At 37.1% G+C, this 24629-nt stretch overlaps 1 protein-coding gene across 1 annotated transcript in view; it reads right to left on the reverse strand.

Annotated features, from left to right (window-relative positions):
* The window catches only part of MCC (MCC regulator of Wnt signaling pathway), a 342772-nt gene that overhangs the window by 278000 nt on the left and 40143 nt on the right, over nucleotides 1-24629 (reverse strand). The window contains exon 2 of the mRNA XM_087815493.1: nucleotides 8460-8707. Within this exon, the coding sequence (XP_087671619.1) occupies nucleotides 8460-8707 (248 nt within the window). The remainder of the gene's footprint in view (nucleotides 1-8459; nucleotides 8708-24629) is intronic.

Below are 24629 nucleotides of genomic sequence, written 5' to 3' on the forward strand. Positions count from 1 at the left end.
AATTCTGTGAACTGAGGATTATTATTTAACTCTCCAGGTCTCCATTCTCTATTTGTACTATATAGAGGGTGAAACTAGATAACATTTAACAGACTCTCTGGAATGTAATCTTACAATTCTAGGAAAAAATTTTATCAAAGAACTCTATTAAGTCAGATAAATCAGTGAAAACACCATAAATATCAAGAGAGAGGTCTGACATGGTAATTTAAAAAATATTTATCTAGGACTAATATGCATCCATAAAATGATAACTAAGTAAATACACTAGGTAACAGATTAAATTCTGTTTCAACTAGAAGCAAAAATGTTTTTCTTGTAGATAGCAAACTTAAATAAATCATCTGGAAACTATACAACCATAGTTGTTTGGTTCTTCCAAAACAACCATAAAAATTTAACTGACTTAAACAGTCATTTACTAATGCCCTTTCATTTATGTTCTCCAATGGACTTGCAGTAGTCTTAGAAGAAATAACAAGAAAGCAAAATAAGCCTTCCTGAGCCTTTTGTGGTTATAATGTTGAGTGACAGAGTCTCTAGAATGAACAATGGACAATGAAATAGTCTGGCCAAAGTAAACACTTTCTGTGAGCAGACTGAACCTTTATCTCAGCCAAGTAATCATTTTTATTCCATGAAAAATACCTAAAATCATGCCAAGTTGTATCACTGCCACTGAAATTGGAATGGTTTCAACATCCCATAAAAACAGTGACACTTAATGAATTGCTTCAGTTAAAGCATGTGGGAGAGAAAAGAGATGAACAATTTTATTGTGTTATAGGTGGTTCAAAAGATACACTCAACACAGGTAATCACTGGCACCCTTCATGCCAAGATTACCACCTGAGATAAGCGCACCTGGATTCCCATGAACTTTACAAAAGTAGCAGCACCAAGCAGCTTGAAACACCAATAAAAGGCAAAATCAGGAAGTAAGATGAAACCAGTCCGCACTACTGGTGACATCATTTTACAAGAATTTAGACCATCACAGACCAGTGTATTGACTTACATGAGGCACTAATCTACATAAGAAATCTAAAATATTTAATATCTCAAAAAGTACCGGAGAATCTAGTGACTTTATACATGCTCACTTAGGAATTTAAGAAAAGAAATACACTCTATTTTTTTCTTCTTACATCCTTCAGTTTTTCCTTCTGTCTGCAGTGACTGCGTAATGGAGAGATGACAGCCAATGTATCACAGGTAAAATTTGACATCTGAAGCACAGAATTTAAAGTTCAGACTAAGTAAAGCCAAATAAAGACAAAGAAATAAGTAAGTTCAAGTATATCCAATATAGAAACATTTTCATTCTGGTTGAGAAATAACATGCATCTGACTCCATGATTCTCACTGTCTCAGATGACGTCAAAGTCATTTACCTTTGGTTTCGTTAGCTGTTCATGCTTACATTTGAGTATGTGGGTTCAGTGATCTGAGAACTCACAACACCTCGAATAATCAATGAAGACATAACTTAGAGAGGCTGGGGGTGGGGTGGGGGTAGGGAAGGTGATTTACAATATCCTACCCCATTCCATTGTTCAGAAAAGCTCAGCCTTCTCATGGCAAATGACATAAACCTAACATTTTTTTTCTCTAATTTAGTCTTCCCTAGTTTTCCTTAGTTTAGGAAAAATTTTGTTTTAATAGATGCTGCTTATCTGCAGGTTACTGAATCTGTTAGATATATTAAGGACATTTTCATGTTATCCTTAATTAACATAATAATTTGAAAGAAGATTTACCACATATAAACAGCTGCTGAATAATCAAGATTTTTCTGTGTTAGTATATATTCATTGCAAGATCACTTTCCTGTACATGCTGAGTTGGGACTTCTATTTTTATTATTTTTTTAAAATATCAAAGCCATTACAATAGCCATTCTAGAAAATGTCTTTGCTGATGGTCTTAACAATGTTTGGGCAGCCTTAGATCAACTTAATTCTTGTGAGTTATGTAAGATATAGATCTAATTTATTTTCTGTGCACATGAATATCCAGTTTTCCCAACACCATTTATCAAACAGACTATTCTTTCCCCATTGAGTAATCTTGACTCCCTTGTCAAATATTAGTTGGCTGTATATGTGTGGGTTTATTTCTGGGCTCTTAATTCTGTTCCATTGGTCAATGTGTTTGTTTTTATGCCAATACTATACTCTTTTGATTATTATAGCTTTATAATATAGCTTGAAATCAGGAAATGTAATGTTCCAGCTTTGTTCTTTCTCTGAATTTCTTTGGCAGTTTGGAGTCTTTTGTGGTTCCATATGACTCTTAGGATTGGTTTTTAGATTTCTGTGAAAAATGCCATTGGAATTTTTATAGGGTTTGCATTGAAATCTACAGATGGCTTTGGGTCTTTTGTCTTGATTCATATTTATAGTAATTTCACAAACTTCTTAAGGGCAATTCCCTATGTGTATCACTTATCTACTGCTACATAACAAGTGATCACAAAACTTAGTAACTTAAAACAGTAATTGTTTCTTGTGATTCTGGGTTCAGTAATTTTGGCTGGGCTCTCCTGGGAAGTTCTCTGTCATATCTCATCTGGGATAACCAATGTGACCTGTACTCCTCTAGTAGCACAACTGGAGCTGGAGGGACTAAGATGTGCACACACTCAAGTGTCTGGGGCCCAGATGTTGGCTGTTGGCTGGGCCTCTCTGTGTGGTCTCTTGACATTTGTTACTTTAGCCCAGACTTCACTGTTATAGGAATGTTCCAAGAGGTAAAGCAAAAAGCTATAAGGCATTTTGAAGCCTAGGCTCCAGAACTTGCACAACTCCATTCTCGCACATTCTGTTGGTCAAAATAAATTACAAGGCCTCCCTAGATTCAAGGGGGAAAGGCTGCACCCTTGATAGGAAGAGCTGAAAAGTATTGTGGCCATAATTTTCAATCAAGCACACCACACTTTCTCCTTGTTTTGTCAATTTAGCAGCAAGTATCATAGTGAAGGCACCTAGTGGATATTAGCTGAAATAAACTCAATGTTCTGGCACTTTCATTAGATCCAGCTTGAGACTATAACTTCAAGATAAGAATAAGTTTGAAGCAAAAAATTAACTAGACCAAATTAATCTATAACTCATTACTTGGACTCATTTTCTTTCTAAAAATTACCCAGATTCAAAAACACATGTTTTATTTCAAAGGAATAGCTGTATCTCAAAGAAAGAAGCTCACGCTTTGAAGGTTGACAATAAATCAACAAATAGTTACAATACACAAGATTAGGGTGCCAAAAACTTTTGCTCATTAATATATTCATTTATTGATCAAGCATTCTTCCAGTGCTTGCCATATGTCAGGCTCTGTGCTATTTGCCCAGGATGTATAATCTAGTAGGGGGGATAGACATACTAATGGACAATTGTAACAGGATAGTTCACAATTACAATGATAGATATATGTATGGGATATAATAAAACACATTAAAAACATAAAATTCTTATAAAAATTTACAATTTTGTTGTGTGAGAAGACACACATGAATCACCTAGTTGCTAAATATACATGTGTACAATTTTATGTAGTGCTATTAAAGCCTTTTGAGGATTGCAAGGTTACATATACAAAGAAAAGAAAGAAGGCAAGATTTATATTATAGGACCATGTGGTGGACATCTGTTCTTTTTGCCTTTGTAGCATCCATTTGCTCTTTGTGTAGTGACAGCACCTTGACTCCTGGCCCCCTTTCTTTAACTCTCAGTCTATATAATAGGGATAGAGACAACTCTACCCCAGTCTTACAGGCGGAATGTGTGATCCAGATCTGGCCAACCAGACCACTGCATTTTTCTGGCCAGAGGGTCTGGCTCAGGGATAGATATATGATCCAAGAAGAGCTAGTGAGACCAATTTCCAGCACTTTCGTGGAATTTCTATGAAGAGAAGATCACTCTTTTCTTTTGTGTTTACTCAACAGAATGGGTATAAACCTGTGGCTGCAGGAGGCCACAACACGGAAGCCAAGAATAAAGCCAATTCTGAAGGAAAAGGCTGAGACATGGAGGGGAGAAGATTGATGCGTTTAAACTCTGGATCCATCCGTGCTAGATCTAACTGCCTAGACATCAATATATTCACATTCACATTCATGTCTCTCTCCCTCTCTCCCTCTCTCTCTCCTTTCGAAGTATTAGTGTTTGGTGTTTGCCATTTTTCACCAAAAACTCTAACAGTACCGAAGGAACAAAACTCAAGAAGTTGGTTTGAGGAGTATGTACCAATAAGACCAATATTATTGAAGCTAAGGGTCTCTATGGTGACATACTGGGGAACAAAGTAAGGTAGGATGAGGTCACTAGATGTAAGGAGTCTTGACATCCAACAGAGTTGAGAGGTGATATAGGAGAGTCTGTTAAGTGGACAGAAGAGAATCAGTGCATTTCACCATGAGTACATATTAACTATATTAGAAGTCATAGCAGCATCAACTAAAACCAGTCAGAAAGAAGTTAGGAGGACACCATAGTAATTTGGACCCAGATATGGACAATGGCAATGCCAATCTGAGAAGCAAAAACAGGTAAGTAACGAGGATTGGAGACAGCTCAAGGGCAGGAAAGACAAAGATTAATAAAAAGAGATACAAGGAGACTAAGTTAATCAAAGAACTGACCAACTCTAACCAAACTAAATCTAAAGAAATAAATCTACAGAGAGTTGCCTGACAGTATTCTCAGTATGCAATTAAAAAACATAAAATAGTACCTATTACTTACAGATTTTAGAAACCTATTCTAACTCCTAATTAAGGAGTAGAATAAATTAGATAAACATATTGTTCACACTATGACACAAAGCTTAGAGTATGTAAAACAACAACAGCAAAAAAAATATCGCCAAACTTCCTGAAACCTTCAGTTGGGGCTAAAAATTGTGTGACTAGTCTGGTTTTATGCCAGCCGGGCAGTATTTTTAACAATGACTCACTCCTGATGACTTTATTGAAAAGGCTGTGTTAATTATTAATTGCTTACCCAGGGCCCACAGGGGATTTAAGACACTTTTGCTTTCTTGATTCACCAGCCAGAACCCTTACCTATTAGGGCCAATCCAATTGGATTGGAAAATGCCTTCTTGTCTCAATTAATTTAACCTGTTATAAGGGTTTAGAAAACATATTTACATACAGAGAAAAAAAATCCCAACAATATTGAAGAGTAACATTTATTTTGGAAATTCGGAATGTGTGTCAGGACTAGACAGGTTTTGTGTCTGTTAAATAACTGTGGTTTTAATTTTTTTTAAAAGCAAGATACTAAACCAAAAGTCAAGGGGCTGCTTATTTGTTTCTTTAAATCTGCCAAGGAATTAGGATATCTCCTTACATTTCCTCCCTCAGGCTTGGAGGGTTTGGAGTCCTTCCTGTCCAAACCATATATTCTTTGATCTAACTTTTTGCTTTGACTTCCTGTTAAGGAACACACATGCTATTAGTTTCTCTGAGGAACTTCAGTGATTTTTATGTTCCTTCTGGACCATGGGGGTATTATCAGAGCAGTAATGAAGGCTGACACATCAGGTGGGAATACATCTCAAGGAAAAGCCTATAAAGAGTCTTTGAAGACATAGGTTATTGGAAACTGTGCCCACTGTTCTAATCTTAGCATAAATTAAACTTAGTCGTATTAATTAGCAGGTTTTAATGTCTGCTGCCTTAAACAATGTTTTAAAACCATGGGGATTTGATTGAAATAAGTTACTGGGCTCTCTGAGACCTGACCAAAGAAAGAAAAACAAGTGCCCCCAAATATAGGAAAAGCACAGACTTGTAACAAGCTCATTAGGTGAGTTTGAAGGCCTACATGAGTACTCCTCAGGCAATTCGTGTTTTTCTCAATGGCCATCACCCTGAAGCACTACCTCTTTCACATACTCAACATTTGACACACATATGTGGAAATCATGTGTAAAGTTTACAGCTTGGTTGAAGTAAAAAAACAAACAAAACCACACCTGTTTATTTAAAAGGCATGTTTTAATAAAGGTGCTGTTGGAACTGCTAACATATACGATAAATACCTAATGCTAGAACTTTTTTAAAACTCTAAAGTCCTAATCACAAAAAAATTTAAAAATTTAAATCACAATTTAAAAACTGTAATTTACATTTTTAAACTTTAAAATTTTTTAATCATAAATTTAAAAAATGAAAATTACAAATAATTACGTTGAATCTAGATTATTTGTTTTCCACTGAGAATTTAGGCAGCATACACAAAAACTCATAACTATTTTGGTATACTATATACTGTCACTTGCTAACAAAGAAATGGGATAAATCTAACAGGAATTGTCCTCTAAACCTTTCTCAACACCCTGAGGACTGTGTGCCTGCAATTTCTAGGAGTGGTCTCTGAGTGGCAGTGTTTGCATCTTGATAATCAAGACAGTTTTTTATAGTAAAAGTTGCAGGGGACTCAAAGAATCATCTATTTCAATAAGCCACTTCTTAGTGGCCTCAACTCTTAGGAGCTCTGTGGTTTACAGCAAGTAAGTTAACTTCTCTGAGTCTCAGTGTCCTCTATATAAGGAGGATTCTATTCTAAACTTGGTAGGTAGTTGCAAGCACTGTGTAGAACTTTCAAATCATATCTCACTAAGTCCTTCCAACTACCCTATAATGCAGGTGTTGCTACTCTATCTTTAGAGATAAGAAAACTGAAGCTCAGAATAGTTGGGAATGTTGCCTAGTCCCATGGCAACTCAGTGGTGAACCTGGGATTTATCTTTTTAGCATATAATACAAATAAAATGCCTAGTAAATATTAGTAATTTTTAACCATTTTTATTATTGTTATTGACATAACTATTAATTTTATACAGCTGGTACCTGACATTTAAAAAATATTATTTCTATGATGACTTAAAATAGATATAAAAATCTTTTATGACCTAGTTGTTCAGATATCTTAATTTCTCCCCAATGTATATTTGAACAGAGAATTCAAGGCCAAAGGAAAGATTTGTAAATAAAAGTTATGGTCAATTAAATGTGGGAAATGCTCTATATTTTATTCTTTTCCTGGAGATTCACAAGAAACATTAGCACATAAAATCATCTGAGATGTCTCACAGTAAAGAAAACGATTAATCTAGTTTAACCCAAAGTTTTCAAATGTACTTGACAAAGGAATTCTTTCTTCATCTAATATTTGTGATCATCCCATGAAATTGGCATCCTGTGGAAAACATTTGGGAAAAAAGAATCTATCGACGCTCAACCACTGAGCCACCCCAGCCGTGCTCAAAATCCCTCTTCCAAATTGAGCATGCAATGTTTTGACGGGTCTTTTTCTGCCAACGCGACTCCCTGCTGGGGATGTGCTGTTAAATGTCAGGGCTGACAATAAAGTCTTTCTGACACTTAACCGTTAAATCTCAGTTTTTCTTAGGCTTCTCTTACAACAGTACATTTTTTTATACTTCTCTCCATCGGACATCTGATTTGAAACTAAAATGGAGCCCATTAAGATAGCAAGGCATAGGGGATAAGAGGGCATTTTTATTTCAATTACTCAATAATAATGCTCTAAACTGTTCCACTGCCAGGAGCAGTGGACTGTCTGACTTCTCAGAAAGGCCCACTTCCTCAGTGTGTGCGCGCGTGCGCGTGTGTTTGGGGCATTACATAGTTATCCATGCTAATTAGTATATATTTACAGATGATGGACAATCAACATGGAGTTTGCTTCTTGCCACTAGATCCTATATGCCACAGAAGTAAACAGAAAGAGAGATTCAGGAGACATTTTTAAGGAAAAATAAGTCCCTCAAGTATAGGTAGAAAATTCAGATATTTTCCTCTGTCTTGTTCAGGCTACCCTTTAGGATGCCTCTTTTCTTTTAAACTTTTTATTGTGAAAAATTGCAAACATGTTAGAAAATATGTATTTGTTTGCTCAAAAATATGTACAATAAATTCCACATTCCCGTCACCCAGCTTCAATAATCATCAACATTTTTAAGAAGTTTCTTTCCAATTGCTTATCTTGCAGTAGTAGGAAACAATAACACTTATGAACAGAAAAACTACGTTCATAGAAAAAATTTTAAACATTAAATAAAAAAGAAATGTTTTTAATAACCTCACTGCACTAAGCTTTGGAGAAGTCCCCAAATAGTTTCTGAGGCCTGCTGATGCAGTTACCACCGTTCCCATCCAACATGCCCTTCCTCTCTAAGAGCTATTTGAATGCATGACTATGCTTGGAAAAGGGGAGACCTAAAATTAAAAAAGCAGTAAACTAGGAACTGTGAAGCTATAGTCCAGAGCAGGGGGAAATAGCAAGCACTCACCCAGGGAAGTGTGGCCAAGACGACAGCCCAGGGACAAGCCGGCAACAGGCTGGCAGGCCACTCATTTGCACAGGCCACGGAAGCAGGGCCGATGGAGCACTATCAAATTGTCACCTGGCTGTACTTACCCAAACTGTTGTCACTGCTTGTGGGCCAGGAAGCAATTCTGTCCCTTAGCTTCTTCTTTCTACAGGAGTTGTCTGACTTCTCAGAAAGGCCCACTTCCTCCTTCCTAATTTCTCGCACAAGCTGCATGCGGCATCTTATAAAATCCTGAAAGGAAATCTTCCCATTTTCATCTGCGCCCAATTGGTTCATGATCTCAGCCACAGACTCTTCCATATTCAGTTGGCGACAGACCATCAACAAGTCATTCCTACAGAAGGGGTGGAACAGAAGAAAAGTGGTTTAGGAGAGACATTTGAACTAGAGAAAGTGGTTAATGAAAAAAAAAAAGTTTCTTGACTCCACCCACGCACAGTAAACCTATTTCTAACCTCTCATTGCTTCTCGTGGTATGTGTGCAAAGTGATCTGTTTCACCTGGTTTATTCTAGACAAGAGCTCTATTATTATTTGGAAGAGTGAGGCAACTTTAAATCCTTTGTTATCTTTTTTCTTCCTGTTTCCACGCCCTTCCCTGCTTTTCTACCTTTTGAAATGGATGGAGCACCCGTAGAGTGTAGCACTTTAATCTCACTGTAAGATAAAGTTTCAGAACATAGAAAAGACATTGTTTCTACTCCTGGCAGAGTTTTAAATCTAGTCAAGTTGTAAAAGAACAAAGATTTTAACAAGCTCGGTTTTCAGCTTTCTGGAACAATCAGCTAATTTTAGTGTTTCTCTAAAATTTTATTTAATCTGGACTTTCATGACTCAGTGCTTGCCTACCTCTGGTTTTCCCTGATTTTCTCTGAATATTTTTCACACTCCCATCATCAATTAGCAAGCCCCAAGACTCAGAGCAGGGATCAAATCCCAAGTACCTTCTAGGACTAGGTCATAATGTAAATGTGTGAAGTGAGTGCATCTGAGACAAGAGGGGCTGATGAAGTCTGTGGTTTGACTAAGAAGTATATCCAGCCTCTAGGTTCTCAAATTTAAAAAATAAAAATAAAAATAATTAAAAAGGAACAAGAACAACAACACTCTGCTGGCCAAGAACATATATCTGGAGGACATTATTGGAACCTGCCATATAAGTCTTATTTTTTTTCTCTATCTCTAAACTCTTTGGGGAAACATTTTGTTCATATTTTTCCAACTGTAAGTCACAACAGAGGTCAAAGGATTATGAATTTAAGAGCTGGAAGAGACATTAGAAACTAGTTCATGATCACTAACGAAGTTCATTAGTGCTCCTGTCTCAACGCACCACCACAGTCCCATCATCTTGAGAACATGGCCAATTTGATATTTGCTGATAACCTGAAACCTATATATGCAAAGTAAGACCAGCTCCTGCCTTCCAGTCACCCTTCACAAATTCCTTCTCCTGGTTAATGCTACTATGATTTCCTCAAGTTCCCTAGGTTCACAGAATTGTAGACATTTTTAATATCACCTCCTTCACTCCATCTTAACCCTAACTCCTTGCCACCCCAGTCTCAGTGTCTAATTTAGCATCAAATTTCCATTGGTCCTATCCCTGGAATGCTTTAATATTTACTCTTTATTGTTTTTCAATATGAATGACACTCTCCAAGACCTTCTCAATATATACCAGGCCTACTACACTAGCTTCTTTAGCTAATAACCCTGCTTCCTTCCATATGCTATCCCATTTTTGTGATTCATAAAGAATTTTTACACATAGCTACATGTTTTATATTATCTTATGTACATGTGTATCTCTATATACATATGTATATTACATATATGCCTATGGTATATATTTATATTTTTTATGTGTAAGACAGGTGGATTGGTGGATGAATAAATAAATGTACACAAGGAAGTAGGTATAGTAGATAAAATTACTAGTCCTAATTTTTCATTCCCCTGTGGTAGTGTTATATATTCATACCCTTATCTTGGGCACAGGGCCAAGGACACTCATGGTAGGAGTGTCCCACACCATCCCTTAACTGCAGACTTCACATCTAACTTGCTTTGACCCCTGGGATGTTAGCAGATATGTGTTTGTATAGTTGGATTTGTCCCCTTCCGATTCTGCCATCATTATGAGAAGAACAAACCATGGTAGCTATTAACCCACTAGCCTGGGCCCCAAAATGAGCCAACTTGGCTGACCTGTTGACCTGTAGCCTAAGAAGAGTCACTCCAGCTGAACCCAAGATGTGTAATCAGAAATAAAATTTTATTGCTTATGCCAATAAAATGTTGTGATTGTTCCCCAGCAACAGCTGACTGATACACAATTTTTATTTTCATTATTATTTATTTTTAAATATATCTTTATTGATTTCAGAAAAAAGGGAGAGGGAGAGAGAGAGAGAGATAGAAACATCTTTTATTTTCCCACAAAAGCCAGCACATGGATGCTCAGTAAGTATGAATGACCAATGGACACCATAAAAACAACAGCCCTGCAGCCTTAGTGGCAGAGCAGCATGACAGCTTCTCTGATTTAGGCCAGGAAGATTTCTTAGAGAAAGAGATACTAAGCTGTAGTTGTCCAAAACTAAGACGGTATAATGGAGAACTATTTTAGTAGCAATAACATCATGATAAAGGCACTTGCCTTAAAAAAACCACCAATCAAACTTTTGTATATTATTTCAGAAAATATATTTATTCATTGTAGAAAATGTAGACAAGTAAAATTAAGAAAATACAAATTAGATGCAATTCCTCTACCCAGCGATAACCACAGTGAACCTTTTGGTTAATTTCACAAAATTTTGGTGAACATTTTTTTCCTCTAAATTCTTTCTTAATAAACAAAACTCTTCTAAATAATTTTTTCCTTTCACTATTGCTACAATTTCTATAAAATATCTTCTTATATTTATTCACATTCATATGTATATGTATATGTATATCTTATCTTCAGAGGATTTCACCATGAGGCAAGAAAGGAATAGATTCAAGTTCATAGCAGAGGAACTGGACAAGTCAGGTCATATTTAATGCTGAAGAGAACGTCCTTCAGCAGGCAGCAAAATTAAAATATGACTACAGACTGATGCTTTTAGCTCAAAACTGCATGGTTTCAGAATGCACAGCTTTTACTTTCTGCATATAAAAGCCTTTTTGTTTCTTGGCTATTCTTCTTCCTTTAACTTATAAAGAATTGAGTAGGAAGTGAAAATTCAATGAAGCAATTCATCACTTAGGGAAATTCACAGCTAACATCAGAAATAGATAATGGGAAAGATGGGCTTAGGTCTCTCAGGCTCGGAGGCAGAGAAAAACATATTCTCCCCACAATGATGCTAAATTCCAAACCCTCATTGGAATGAGGGTTGTGCAAAAGCAATCATTACTTTAAGTAAGAGGTTAGATGTTTCTGTTCACAATTCTCAACTAAGAGACACCTTTGTACCTGGTGGTTATATCAGTAATAGCTGCTTGTGAAAGAAATAAAAAAAGGTCTAAAAGTTCATTTTGCCTTAACTGTTCAATTTGAGTCTTACAAAAATGTAATTTAGAAGACTCTAATTTCAGTCCATAAGTATTCAAAGTGTGAAAAATTGATTAGTGGACATGGTCCTGTTCAAAACGTCCACCAAGACATTTGGTTCACGCCAAAAGGTCTTTGAGATTTGGTCCGGTCCAAAACATCCACGGAAACATTTGGTCCATGACAGAAAGTCCTTAAAGTATGAAAAGATGAACTGCAGAACCATGGACAAATTATCATCCAGGTTCTTGGTGGCTACACTCAAGTACAGCAGCCAACCTCATGGCAATACCAACAGAATCAAATTTGTATCACTGAAACTATTCACAGATAGAATGACTAGAAAGTCAATAATCAGGTTGATATATACTCAAGAGCAATTGCTCATCGACTTCAGAGTAACTTTGCTGAACTTCATAATGAGGAAGAACAAAAATCAATGTGAAATTCAAGATTCCTCATGAATTACAGAATAAACAATGTCCATACAATTTGAACAAGGTTCAGTGTTTGTATTCTGTAATGACTCATGGACCAAACGTCTCCATGGTCCTTTTGGGACAGGAGCAAATATCAAGAGCCTTTCAGCATGGGCCACATGTCTGTGGACATCTTGGACAGGATGAAATGACAGAGATACATTACTTTCCTTCTCTTTAGCACTCAACAGTGACTGCGGCCTCTTCCTGAAACTCCTTCCTTCACCCTATGTAACAGCCCTGTTTTTTGGTTTCACCCAAACTCTGTTACTACTCCTTCAAAATCCTTGTCCTTAAATATTCATGTTACCCAAAGTTCTGTCCTTTGATCTCTTTTTACTTTGTAGACTTTCTATAGGTGATCAATTTAAATTTATGGCCTTATCTATCACTATGAATGGTTAACTCCCAAATCTCAATCTCCAGTTAAGAAGCAACCCACTTTCTACTGAATAGCTATGCTTCAGAGTCATAAATTCACCTTGAACTAAAAGTCCTAAATTGAATTCATCTTCTTGTACCATTCCTTGAATTTACTCCTCTTATCTACATAAATGACACCATCAGTTCACTCAAGCCAGAAATTATGTTTCTTTCTCCTTTATTACCCCACACAATCAGTCACCAAGAACTAGAGACTCTGTTGTCTAAATAGCTTCCATATTCATCCCATACTGGTCATCCTCACCACCTTCATCACTTTTCATTTGGTTTTCTGCAATGGTCTCCTAATGGGTCTACCTATTTCCAACCAGCAGCCAACAAGTTACTTATTTCTCTTAAATTTTTTATTTGTTCTCCCCAAGACTTTTAGCTTCATACCCATGTTCCTTGTTTCATAGCCAAAGCCCATCAGAATATGGCTTGGGCCTATCTTTCTAGCTTCATCCTCCCGCTAGCATAGACAACCTGTGCTCTAGCCCCACCAAATTTCTTAGCTTCCATAAGAAGCTTTGTTGTCTTCCATGCCCATACTTTGTACATGTTTGCCCCTCTACAGAGACATCCTTCTTTTCCTTTTCTTCAGACTCTAGCCTGTGCTTCATAATTCACTTGACAAGCATCTTCTTCAGAAATATTTTCCAAATATTTCAGGTAATCTCAAGTCTAATTTGATGCATTTAAATATATATATATATCTTTATTGATTTCAGGGAGAGGGAGAGAGAGAGATAGAAACATCAATGATGAGAGAGTCACTGATTGGCCGCAGCCCACAACCGGGGCATGTGCCCTGATGGGGAATCAAACCCCCATCGCCTGGATCCTAGGTCGACGCTCAACCGCTAAACCACACCCAGCCGGGCGATGTATTTTTTTTAAAAATATATATCTTTATTGATTTCAGAGAGAGGAAGGGAGAGGGAGAGAGAGAGATAGAAACATCGATGAGAGAGAAGCATCAATCAGCTGCCTCTTGCATGCCAAAATCGAACTGTCAACCTCTTGGTGCATGTCATTAGGTTTTAAAATATCTTCTAGTATATATGCTGGACTCCATATCCTTCAAGCCAGTAATCTAAACTTTCTGTGCTAGTGGTACTCAGCTCTGGCAGCACATCGTAATCACCTGGGTGATAAAACACATTGATTAAAATATACTGATGCTCAAGTCCGTGGTCAAGAAACTAAATGAGGATGGGAAGGAGGGGGCAGCACCAGCATTTGTAAACAGGCTTCCCAAGTGATTCAGAGTAGAATTTCGATTCTACACCAACGGTCATAAGGAATGAGGGTTTTGAGACAGGCAATTCAGGAATCTTAGTGATCAAAACCAACAAACCACACTAGATTGTGATAATATATGTACCTGTAAGATGAAAAGAAATAGATATTTTAGAAAATTTATCTACAGAAGTGGAAACAAAAAGGATTCCACTAGAATTTGTGCTCCATGAGGATGGAGAATTTTGTCTCTTTGTTCATTGCTGTATTCCCAATACCAAGAACAGTACCTGGCATATAATGGGGGAATCTGTAAATAAATGATGAATGTATGAGTAATCATTTCATTTTCTTTTGATCAACCAGAAACCCCTGATTTAAAATATTCCAGTTAACTGAAATTTTATGCATAAAGAAGGCAAACTGGCAAATATAGTTTTTAGTTAATCAACAGACAACTTTCTTTAGGGGTATAAACATCACTTTCTATTATTTAAAATGGAATTTTGAGTTAAAAAGGGAAAGTAAAGAGACATGCTATAGATAAATGAACCCAGCCCCTTTTTAAAATTCAATTTTTTTTAAAAAAAAGGTCAGTTTGCAGTCTGTAAACACAGGGGATTGGAACATAAGCCATGAAGGAAAGAGAAAATTAATTGGTGAAATTATCTAAACAAACAAAATACCATATAACATGCATCCTAAAGAATTAAGTGCAGTCATCTAGGATTCTCCCACTATGGTTTTAACGCACTTACCAGGTCAGCCAAAGTAATAAATGTCTGAGGCTGGCTCAAAGTTGAGCCTACAGGTTCATTCTCATTCTCTGTCTCTCTCTCTGTCTCTCTCTCTCTTTGTCTCTCTCTCTCTTTCTCTCTCTCTCTTTCTCTCTGTCTCTCTGTCTCTGTCTCTCTCTCTCTCACACACACACACACACACACGCACACACCTCCCTTTCTCCCATAAATTATACTACTAGAAATAATGAAACTTTTGGCATAATGTTTATATTTGAAAATTGCTTTTGGTTGATGTTATCAGCTTGTAAGGAATACAGAAAAAATGGCAAAGACAAAACAAAAGTTAAGATGGAAAGAAGGAATGCTTTAAGTGATCTAATTTATATTACAAGATTCTTTTTGAAATCTTATACCTAATGGAATATTAAGATATAAACTTTTGCAAAACCAGAATTTCCAGTTATCAACTCCCTCAATATTGTCTATGTGGAAACCTATTTTAACTCTTGTGAATTGATATTTACAGTCTTTAATTTCACTGCCCAATATACACACACAGGCAGCTATTTAAGTTTACATTTAAATTAATTAAAATTAAATACATTTTAAAATATATATTTTTTATTTTTAAATTACAGTTGATGTACAATCTTATATTAGTTTCAGGGCAATGGCCACATTTTGAATGCTCGAAAGCAGCATATGGGTAGTGGCCACCACACTGCATTGTACAGCACAGATACAGAACAGTTCCATCATTGCAGAAAGTTCTATTGAATAGCACTGGGAACATAAAATCGAGTACAATATCCTCAAAAAGCTTCAGGGGATAGAATCAGTCAAGCAAGGAAATTGTTACAAATGTCAGTTATTACTTCTAGGTAATAAAGGAATTACAAAACTGGAGGCATTTCCCTCCGAATATAGAAAAGCCATTGTGGCATAAATCTGTTGGTTTTCTTTGAAGCTGATTTTCTAATTTTGGGTTTATCCCCATTCATAGGACACACAAAAAATGCCCACTTTTTGATTAAGGAAATCTGATCAGATTTAAATTCATGTCTAAGACACTACCTGCTAGATGAAAAAATTTTGGTTGAAAGATTTATTAGACTTCAGAGAGCAGGTGAAGGGATGTGCATGTCTCCTGGAGGAAGCACTAGCTTTGTCTTCTTAGATTTGAGTTAATGTAATATTAATTCTTTCGGATGTTTAGCCTGAACTTCCTGAGAGTTCACTGAAATAATGAATAGCCAAGATTAGTCACTGACATGGTGGCTTCCCCTTCTCCAGGTGAAATGTCAAGAGTGACTAAAAGCCAACATTCAAGAAGAAAGCATCTGCAAACAAGTAAAATATTACTTTTACATCTTCTTTATTTGCTCTTTTATTTTATAATTCTTTTACATGTGACTGTTTCCTAATATTCTTACTCTTCTTTCTTTTGGCAATCTCTCAATGTGGCTTTTCCTATTGATATCCCAGTGGAAGAAAATATTTTAATGTTTCCCCTTGGATTATCTTTTTTTAAAACTAGTAAATTAACATTCTATATAAAGCAAGATTTAGCCTGGCTTCACAGTGATTTGTAAATACTTCTCAAAAGCAGTCTCTGCCATTCCTGGGGGAAAATAATCATTCATTTCAGGGGCTGTGCTAAGTGCTTTAGAAATATTATTTTACTTAATCCTCATAATAATTTAGGAGATATTATCTCCATTATATAGGGTCTATCAGTTCCTCGTAAGAGGGAACCTGCCCCATGTTCCTGGCACCATGCTTAATCCATAGCAGGTACTTAAACAGGTTGGTGGCTGAATGAATGAACAAAGGGCACCTCTCTTAACCTCAGTGACAGACATAGAACCTTGCAGTGAGCGTTCGGTAAATCCTTACTAATTGAATATACTAGCAATAACGGTCAGTATGACTAATGGGCAAGTTGTTATTAATATATAAATGTCCCTCCAAAACCCCACTAAGGCTAAGCAATTGACCCCAGATCCAAAAGCCACGTCTAAGGCAGTCACAACTGAAAGATGTAGAAGGAGAGGTTACTTGGAAAATGCTAATAGATATGACTTTGGGGCAATAAAAAATTTGAGAAGGATGCCACTTTGTAAAAACTTATTTCTAAGTGCATTTTAACAAAATTTAGAGCACAGTTAACCTTTCAGATCATTTTAGGTAATACTTTTATGGGAAAATACAGCATACACAAAACGCCACTATTATAAAAAGACAGGTGCATCCCAAATTTCAGATCAAGGCAAAAAGATTTATATGACACCATGTAGTTAACATATAAAAGACTCACAACCTACTGTGAATGATAAATTTGTAATTATATGTATTTTCTCCATTGTAGAAGAAGAGTAGCTAAAGGTGGTAATAGAAGGTGAAGTAAACATTTTCATCAAGTGTTCTTCAACTGAATAACCACGGATAACACATTTTTTATGCTAGGCTCCACATGTGTACTTGATCCCTGGCCCTGCAAGTGGAAGTGGCCGCCCACGGAGTCTGCCCCCAGGAGCTTCCAGGCCCAGCCGCCCTGGAAGCCTCCCATCTACCTCCATCTTTTCAATCCTGACCCTTGGTTTCATTCTCTCTCTCATCTAACACCCCTCTCAGTTCCTCTTGCTTCATAAGTCATTTGGATTTGTATGTCTGACCTTAACCTCCATCCATTCTGCCCAAAATAAGAGATGTTTTCAATATTTATTCTGGTTCCTTGGGTCTTCCTTTGGTCTGAACAGAAACTCAAACCTCTCTCTGAGGCCGATGCTGTGATGCTTGAGAATTTCCCCCAATTTTATTATTTTTGTAGTCTCCACCAGCATTTAAAAACATTCAGCACACAGAGAATTTTTCCTAAGTGCAAAGTCATTGTGTAAAATTCTTCTAAATATCTTCCAAAGTGCTGTGGTTTTAGAACATGGCACTAAAGGAAAAATAATATGGGAGGAAATGCTACTTACACTTTTCTTTGAAGGGTAGAAAGATACAATGTTCTCTTCACAAATAATTTTCTCTCTATTCCAGTCAGTCTCTCAGATTCTAATGAAAATATCATAATATGAAAAGCAGATGAGGCCTATAGTCTGATCACAGAAATGAGAAGGGAAAGATTTAATCCCAGTATGTGCAGCAGCCTGAGGCAAGAAACTTTGTCATTGTGTCTCATTTCCTCAAGTGTTACATAGGGATATCAAACGTGTCCTGCTACGAAAACAAGCTAAGGCAACATTTTTAGAGCAATGCATCTGCCTTACAAGCCAGAGAGTCACCAAAATTTGAGAAATTTTCTACATTACTTTAGAGAATCTGATCTGTGGTAAGTTGATAGTTTGTCGAATAAAATGAGTTTTCAGGGGGAAAAAAAAGATTGTAAAAGGACATAGAACAAATATAAGCTCAATTTTAAAAATGAGGTTCAACTCTGTCAAATTGCTATAAAAGTTTCTGAACACTTATTTCAATTCCTGTCCTTATTTTGCTGCAGTCAGGTAAGAAAAGCACTAGTCCGTGGGCCACTTTTTGAGGAACACTGTTCTAGATGGCATGACAGTGACTACAGCAATTCCTTACCAGCATGGGACGAATGTACCGAACAGCAACATCCCAGTGTCCTTGGTAGCTCACCATCTTTATTTGCCTGGACATATCATTCTAAGGAAAGCAAGTATACACTAAAATAACATATAAGTCCATGTTCAGTATTAGTGAACGCTGAATTGTGGAAATAACCCACAGAAATGCCATCATAGTTTTAAATATATTTATATATAAACATGTTAAATATAAATATATTCAAGTGAAAATAAAGTTAAAGCTAAATCCTTTAAAAAAATCCCTCCACTAAACACAATATTGTATATTTAAGTGAGCATTGTGAGTTAGGTGCTTTGCATAATTGAACAAAAAAGGCTCTTACCATTTTAGAAGTTTGGAATATAAACTACAGCCCAGATTATAAAACAGGAAGCCCAGGGATAAAGATCTATAAGTAGAAAAATCAAAGGGAGCTCTGGTTTGTGCCTGGACCTGTCGTGTTATGATAGTGGCTCAGGGAGAGGTGGTAAAGTTCCAGCAGGAGTCGTAAAAGGCTGTTTGGATAAGTAGGCGGAGAGGAAATGAAGGTGAGGGACAGGAGGAGGGACGGAAGCAGAGGGAGAGGGCTGCAGGCCTCAGAGGGAGAGCTGGCAGGGAGCCAGACCCCACAGGGACAGTGTGATGGCGCTTAGCAGAGAGTGGCTCAGTGGTGAAGTGATAACTATATGACACCGCCAACATTTAGCTTTAAAGGTCAAAACTTCAGTTTGTTTCTTTATTTAAGGGTGGGAAGGCTCCCTCCTATGTTGTCTTTCAAATCAAGGAAAATAAACTAACCTCTCTAAGCACCTCCTTTAATGCCCTTGGCTATGCGCAAACACATATAGAAATAAGCCTACGGAGGCTGTAAGTAAGGCTCTCAAATGGTTGGAAAGGAATGCAGTGTCCCAGAGTGTTGGAAACTGAGTCCTGATCACAGAAAGAAAGTTACCAATGTAACACAAGTGAGCCCAGAGGCTCTGAACTCTGGCCAAGTCCAGGAAAATACAGCCTTAGGTGACAAAGGGCAGGTTTAGGATTTAAAAGCACATGGCACTCTCAAACCCTGCTGGTGGGAGTATGACTTGTATACCATCTCCTGCAGTTTGGCAGTATTTGTCAAAATAAAAATTGTACAAACCATTTGACCCAGCAATTCTATTTCTAGAAATGTATCCTATAAATATGCTGCTGTATGCAAAACAATGACTATATGGAGTTATTCAATGCAGTACTGTTTGTATTAGCAAAAGATTAGAAATCATTTAAATATCCACCAGTGGGGTCTGATAAATAAATTACGGTTTATCAATACAATGCAACAGATACCAAACAGCCTTTAAAAAGAGTGAGGCAATATATAATGGTGTCACAATCTCCAAAATGGGTCAACTTGAAAAGAGGCAGGTGCAGATCAGTATATATTTATATGACTATATGTATAGAAGAAGTAGAATATGTGTCCATACGTACTTGACATACACAGATAATCCCTGGAAGGATATCTAAGGAACTGTTACCAGGGACTGCCTCTGGAGGACAGGGATGGGCAGAAACTTACTCTTTCATCTATCCTTTTTGGCACATTGTGAATTTTGATTCATGGGCAAGTATAAGGTGGAGGGGATCAAAGGGGAGGGGGAAGGGATATCTGTAATACTTTTAACAATATAGATACTTTTTTTAAAACAAAAGCTACATACCAGATCTCAAGTGGTAGTCAGAATCCTGGCATCTAAAGAGCAGTGCTAGGGAAAAGTTAGCCAAGGAGCTTAGCTTTGGCATCTGGAGCTCTGCCAAGAGGAAAACCAGATGCCTCCTTACAGCGTATCAGCTCAAAGTTATTCTCCTATCAAGAATTTTTAGTAGCTTGCAATTCACACTTGGCCTTGACAATAGTTCACTTCAATTGTCCAAAACTCGTTAATGTTCTGATCTTCTGTAGGGGACTTACATAAATGGATATCAGTATATGATATTCAAATAGGATTGAATTACTTGGTAGTTAAGTAGAATTTCAATTCTTTTCATTCTCCAAACCTTATAAAAATAAAAAAGTGCTCAAAATCTACCAGGGAAGGTGATTTGGGGGGAAAAGAGTCATACAAAATATGTTGTGGTTTTTGAGAAACCAAAAGTTTGCCAATAATATTTCAAGTATCTAGACTATGTCTACATGATTTTTTTAAAAATGTAATGAGATCACGATTAATGAACACCGAAGTTGATGGTGCAGGAAGGGCAGGGGAAGGGAAAATCAGTGTATGATTTTCTGTAAAGGGCATAATTTTTTCCTTGATGATTCAGAAAATCAAGATGCTCTCCATGGTCCATCTTCCTCTAAATAATTATGCCTCAAAACCTAGACAATTCGAGGGCTAATTACTCCAAATCAATGTATAAATTAAAAATTCAGAGCTTCATCTTAGAAATTACAACCAGGAAATAAATTCACACTTTTCAAAACCCTTACCCCTTGCCTCCCCTATCTAATGTGCAATTTGTTCATCTTGAAAAATCATGGTAAAGTTAAACACAAACAGTACTTTCTAAGTTAATTACAGACACATCTTCTCCCCTGCAATTTACATCTTAGAATCCAGCTGTACGCTGTTTCATTTCCTTCCAGCTGAAGGAAAGGAGTTGCTACCTTAAGATCGTCTTGCATGTGGATATCTGATTTTAATAAAAAAATCAAGGCAGTCTCAAATTCACTTATACTGTGAAATAACAATCCTAGTCCCATCAGAGAATTTCTAAAATTATCCAGATCAGACACATGCTGTTGTGACATAATAAACTCTTGCCTTTGTAAATGAAATGCAGATTCTCTTCAAGCTGAAACTCTGTCGTGGTCCTCTGCCCTCTCCTCTGAACCAGCAGTAAAAATAATTCTCTACAATCTCATCTGTAGTCTACATCTGGACCCACTAGTGAAAGCATAATTAAATCACATTTTTTTTAAGCCAGTCTAAAAATATAGCTGGCTATTCATTCAGAATAAGTTTTAAAAACTAATTTTTTACTTTATTGGGGGATCATTTTGTGAACTACCTACATGTCTAACCACTATGCTGTATGCCTGAAAATAATATAAAATAATATTGAATGTCAACTGTAATTGAAAAAAGTAAAAAAAAATAGAATCACATTCATAAAGTTCTGATATGAATTAAAGTTGAACTGAAATCAATAAAAATATAAAAATAATAAATAAATTTTAAAAAGATATGACAACTAAATGCAGTGTGAGATTATGGTTTGGATCCTAGACCAGAAAATGGACATTATTGGAACACTTGGTGAAATTTGAATAAGGCCTATAGTTTAGTTGACGGTATTGTGCAGTGTTGATTTTCTGTGTTGTCCACTGTACTACGGTTCAGTAAAATGTAAACATTTGGGGAAGGTGGGTTATAGGGGAGCTCTTTGTGCCACCCTGCCACTTTTCTATAAGTCTGAAATTATTTAAAAATGAACAGTTAATAAAATAAAAAATAATACTTAGGGGTTTTGAATTAAAAAAAAGAAATATAATTTTTACTCATAGAAAAGCAAGTAAGAAATAAATTAAGAACTAAAGATTACTTTTAAGATTGCTGCCATGCATGGAGAGTTGAGTGTCAAAGCTATGCGACCAGCAGGTTCAAGCCAAAGGGCTGCATCTGCATGCAGAGAATCTCAGTGACGTTTGCATTGACCCACAAGAAGAGCTTCCACACATGGGAGCCAATGCCATCATTAGGCCTGCTGCAAAGGTTCCAGATCTTGGGCCTTTCACATGCTGGGAAAGACCCAGCATGTCTTGACAATGTATGATGTGCCTGGCAAAGTGTTATATAAGTTTTATAGCTGTTGCTTGTCTTATTTAATCCTCAGAACAATGCTGCAAAGCATTAGTATCAGAAAATTACTAATCCAAAACCAAACAGAGGTAGAATTAGAAATTTTAACTCAGACATGTCTGGCTCTTAAAATCTATGTCCATTCCACTATAATAAAATAAGCAATAGGACCTAAATATCAATCATAGCAGAACAGGTGAGTAAATACTATTTATCCACTTAGTGAAGACAGATGCAGCCTCTAAATATAAGTATGGAGAGCCTGGACAACATAAGAAATGCTTATAATAAACTGTTCAAGAGTGAAAGGCAGAATACAAAATTGTATCTATGGTGATTATAACTCCAGAATAAGTTAATATAATTATTATTTATTGAGCACATACTTTGTGCTCAGCACTTGACATAATCCTCATGATAAACATGCAAAGAGGATATTATCACCCTCTTTTTGAAGTTGAGGAGACTAAAGATCAGGCAGGTTGAGTAACTTGTTAGCTGTAAAGCAGCTGAACTCAGATTTAGTCCCAAATCTACCTGATCTCAAAGGACCCAGAGGAAACACTTAAAAATAAAACATTTTAAGGAGAAATTGAGTGGTAAGTGTATTATGGCAGTAGGCAAAGTGGAAAGCATTCTTTAGATTGAGAGATAAGTTGAAGTCCTACCTTTACTTTTTTTTTTTTTTTTAAATATCTGTATTGATTTCAGAGAGAAGAAAGGAGGGGGAGAGAGAGACAGATAGAAACATCAATGATGAGAGAGTCATTGATCGAGCCCACAACCCGGGCATGTGCCCTGACCGGGAATCGAACCCCGATCGCCTGGATCCCAGGTTGACACTCAACCGCTGAGCCACGCCCAGCTGGGCCTACCTTCGCTATTTTCTACATGTGTGAGTCTGTTACTGAACCCCTCTCGGTCTCTAGAGTCTCCTCTGCAAAAACTGGGGCCACTTTAATTCAGGATAGTGACTGAGAATGTGGTGAGCCCAGTGCCTCCCCTTCAGTAAGGCCCATGTGTTCGATACACTCCACATCATTCAGTTATTCACTTGACTAAACATCTCCTGCAGGCTAAAGAACTTCAGAGCTGCAATCTCCGCCTTCAACCGGTCAAACCTCCTCAGTTTATAGATTACTAAACTAGTGTCTAGTTTGCAGCAGAGCTAGGACTAAGAGCTTACGTCTCTTAACTCTCCGGTCAGTGCTCCTTCCAGCTCCAGAGGCCAGGTAAAGACGGGAGCACAGGAAAACAAATGAAGACATATTAATACAAACTCCTCATATAACCCTAACAAACAACCTCAAGTCCATCGGAAAGATATATACCCTGCACACAGTATACTATTTTCCATGTTTATTCTATTTTCAAAAGAAAAGAAGGGAGGGAAAGAGTAGTCTGCGGTCAAATACTAGATCTTTCTCTTAGAGATAAAAAAATGTACTGTATCATTAACACTATAAAGTTTAGAAGAAACCTGTCTGATTCTCCTTAACCTACGTCCTTAATCTGACCACGGGATGCTCCTCCCTGGCCCGCTGAATGTGAGACACATGCTCCTAGTCACGCACAGGCCTGTGGTCCCCAGACCAGCAGCATCAGCGACTGGAAAGTGGTTAGGAATGGGAATTGCCGGGCTCTCGCCCAGACAGACCTACAGAATTAGCTGCTTGCGGGGTGTTTCACCAAATCCTCTAGGGGATGCCAATGAAAGCAAAAGTTTGACAGTCACTAATTTTGGCAAACCATGAGGTGGTTTATATCATGAATATCGGCTGTTTGGGGGGTTCTCTTAGGGGCCATGGCTTTCAAACTGTTCCTCAGGACTGAAGGGAGCAAGGGAACAGGAGACAGAAGATAAAAGTGTGCTGGGTTTCAGGGCAGGTCACAGCATCCCCACCCTGCTTGTCTTTTTTTACATATTAGGCTACAGATTAAGACTTTATTCGAATGAAAGTTTTCACAGGATAAACAAAAGTCTGAAGCTCACTGTTAGGAAATATTAAGGAGTTCAGGACCTGGATCAGTTAGGGTCCTGTGATGGCTTCAGGCTGGAACGGAAGCCCAGGAAGGCCCCAGAGCAAAACAGGGATTGAGATGCCCACTGCATGGTCCTGTGGTTACCCTTCTCTTCTGCATCTGAGAATCAAAAACATGTATTTGTACTTGTCGCGAACGTGGCTAACCAGAAAAGACATATCTAGAACTGTGCTCTGATGGTCATTTCCAAACCTTCTGAAGTTAAGTTTAGCAAGAAAAGGACCGTTCTTAGAGACAATGAAAATTTACCATCCAGAATCCATTAACACTGTCAAATCTAAATCATTAGGATAATTCTTACCAATTGAGATTCGGCAGTTTTAAAGCAAAACAAGAATCATGGCCTG

This window comes from Miniopterus natalensis, chromosome 3, assembly GCF_054644295.1.
Source record: "Miniopterus natalensis isolate mMinNat1 chromosome 3, mMinNat1.hap1, whole genome shotgun sequence".
Classification (NCBI taxonomy): Eukaryota; Metazoa; Chordata; class Mammalia; order Chiroptera; family Miniopteridae; genus Miniopterus; species Miniopterus natalensis.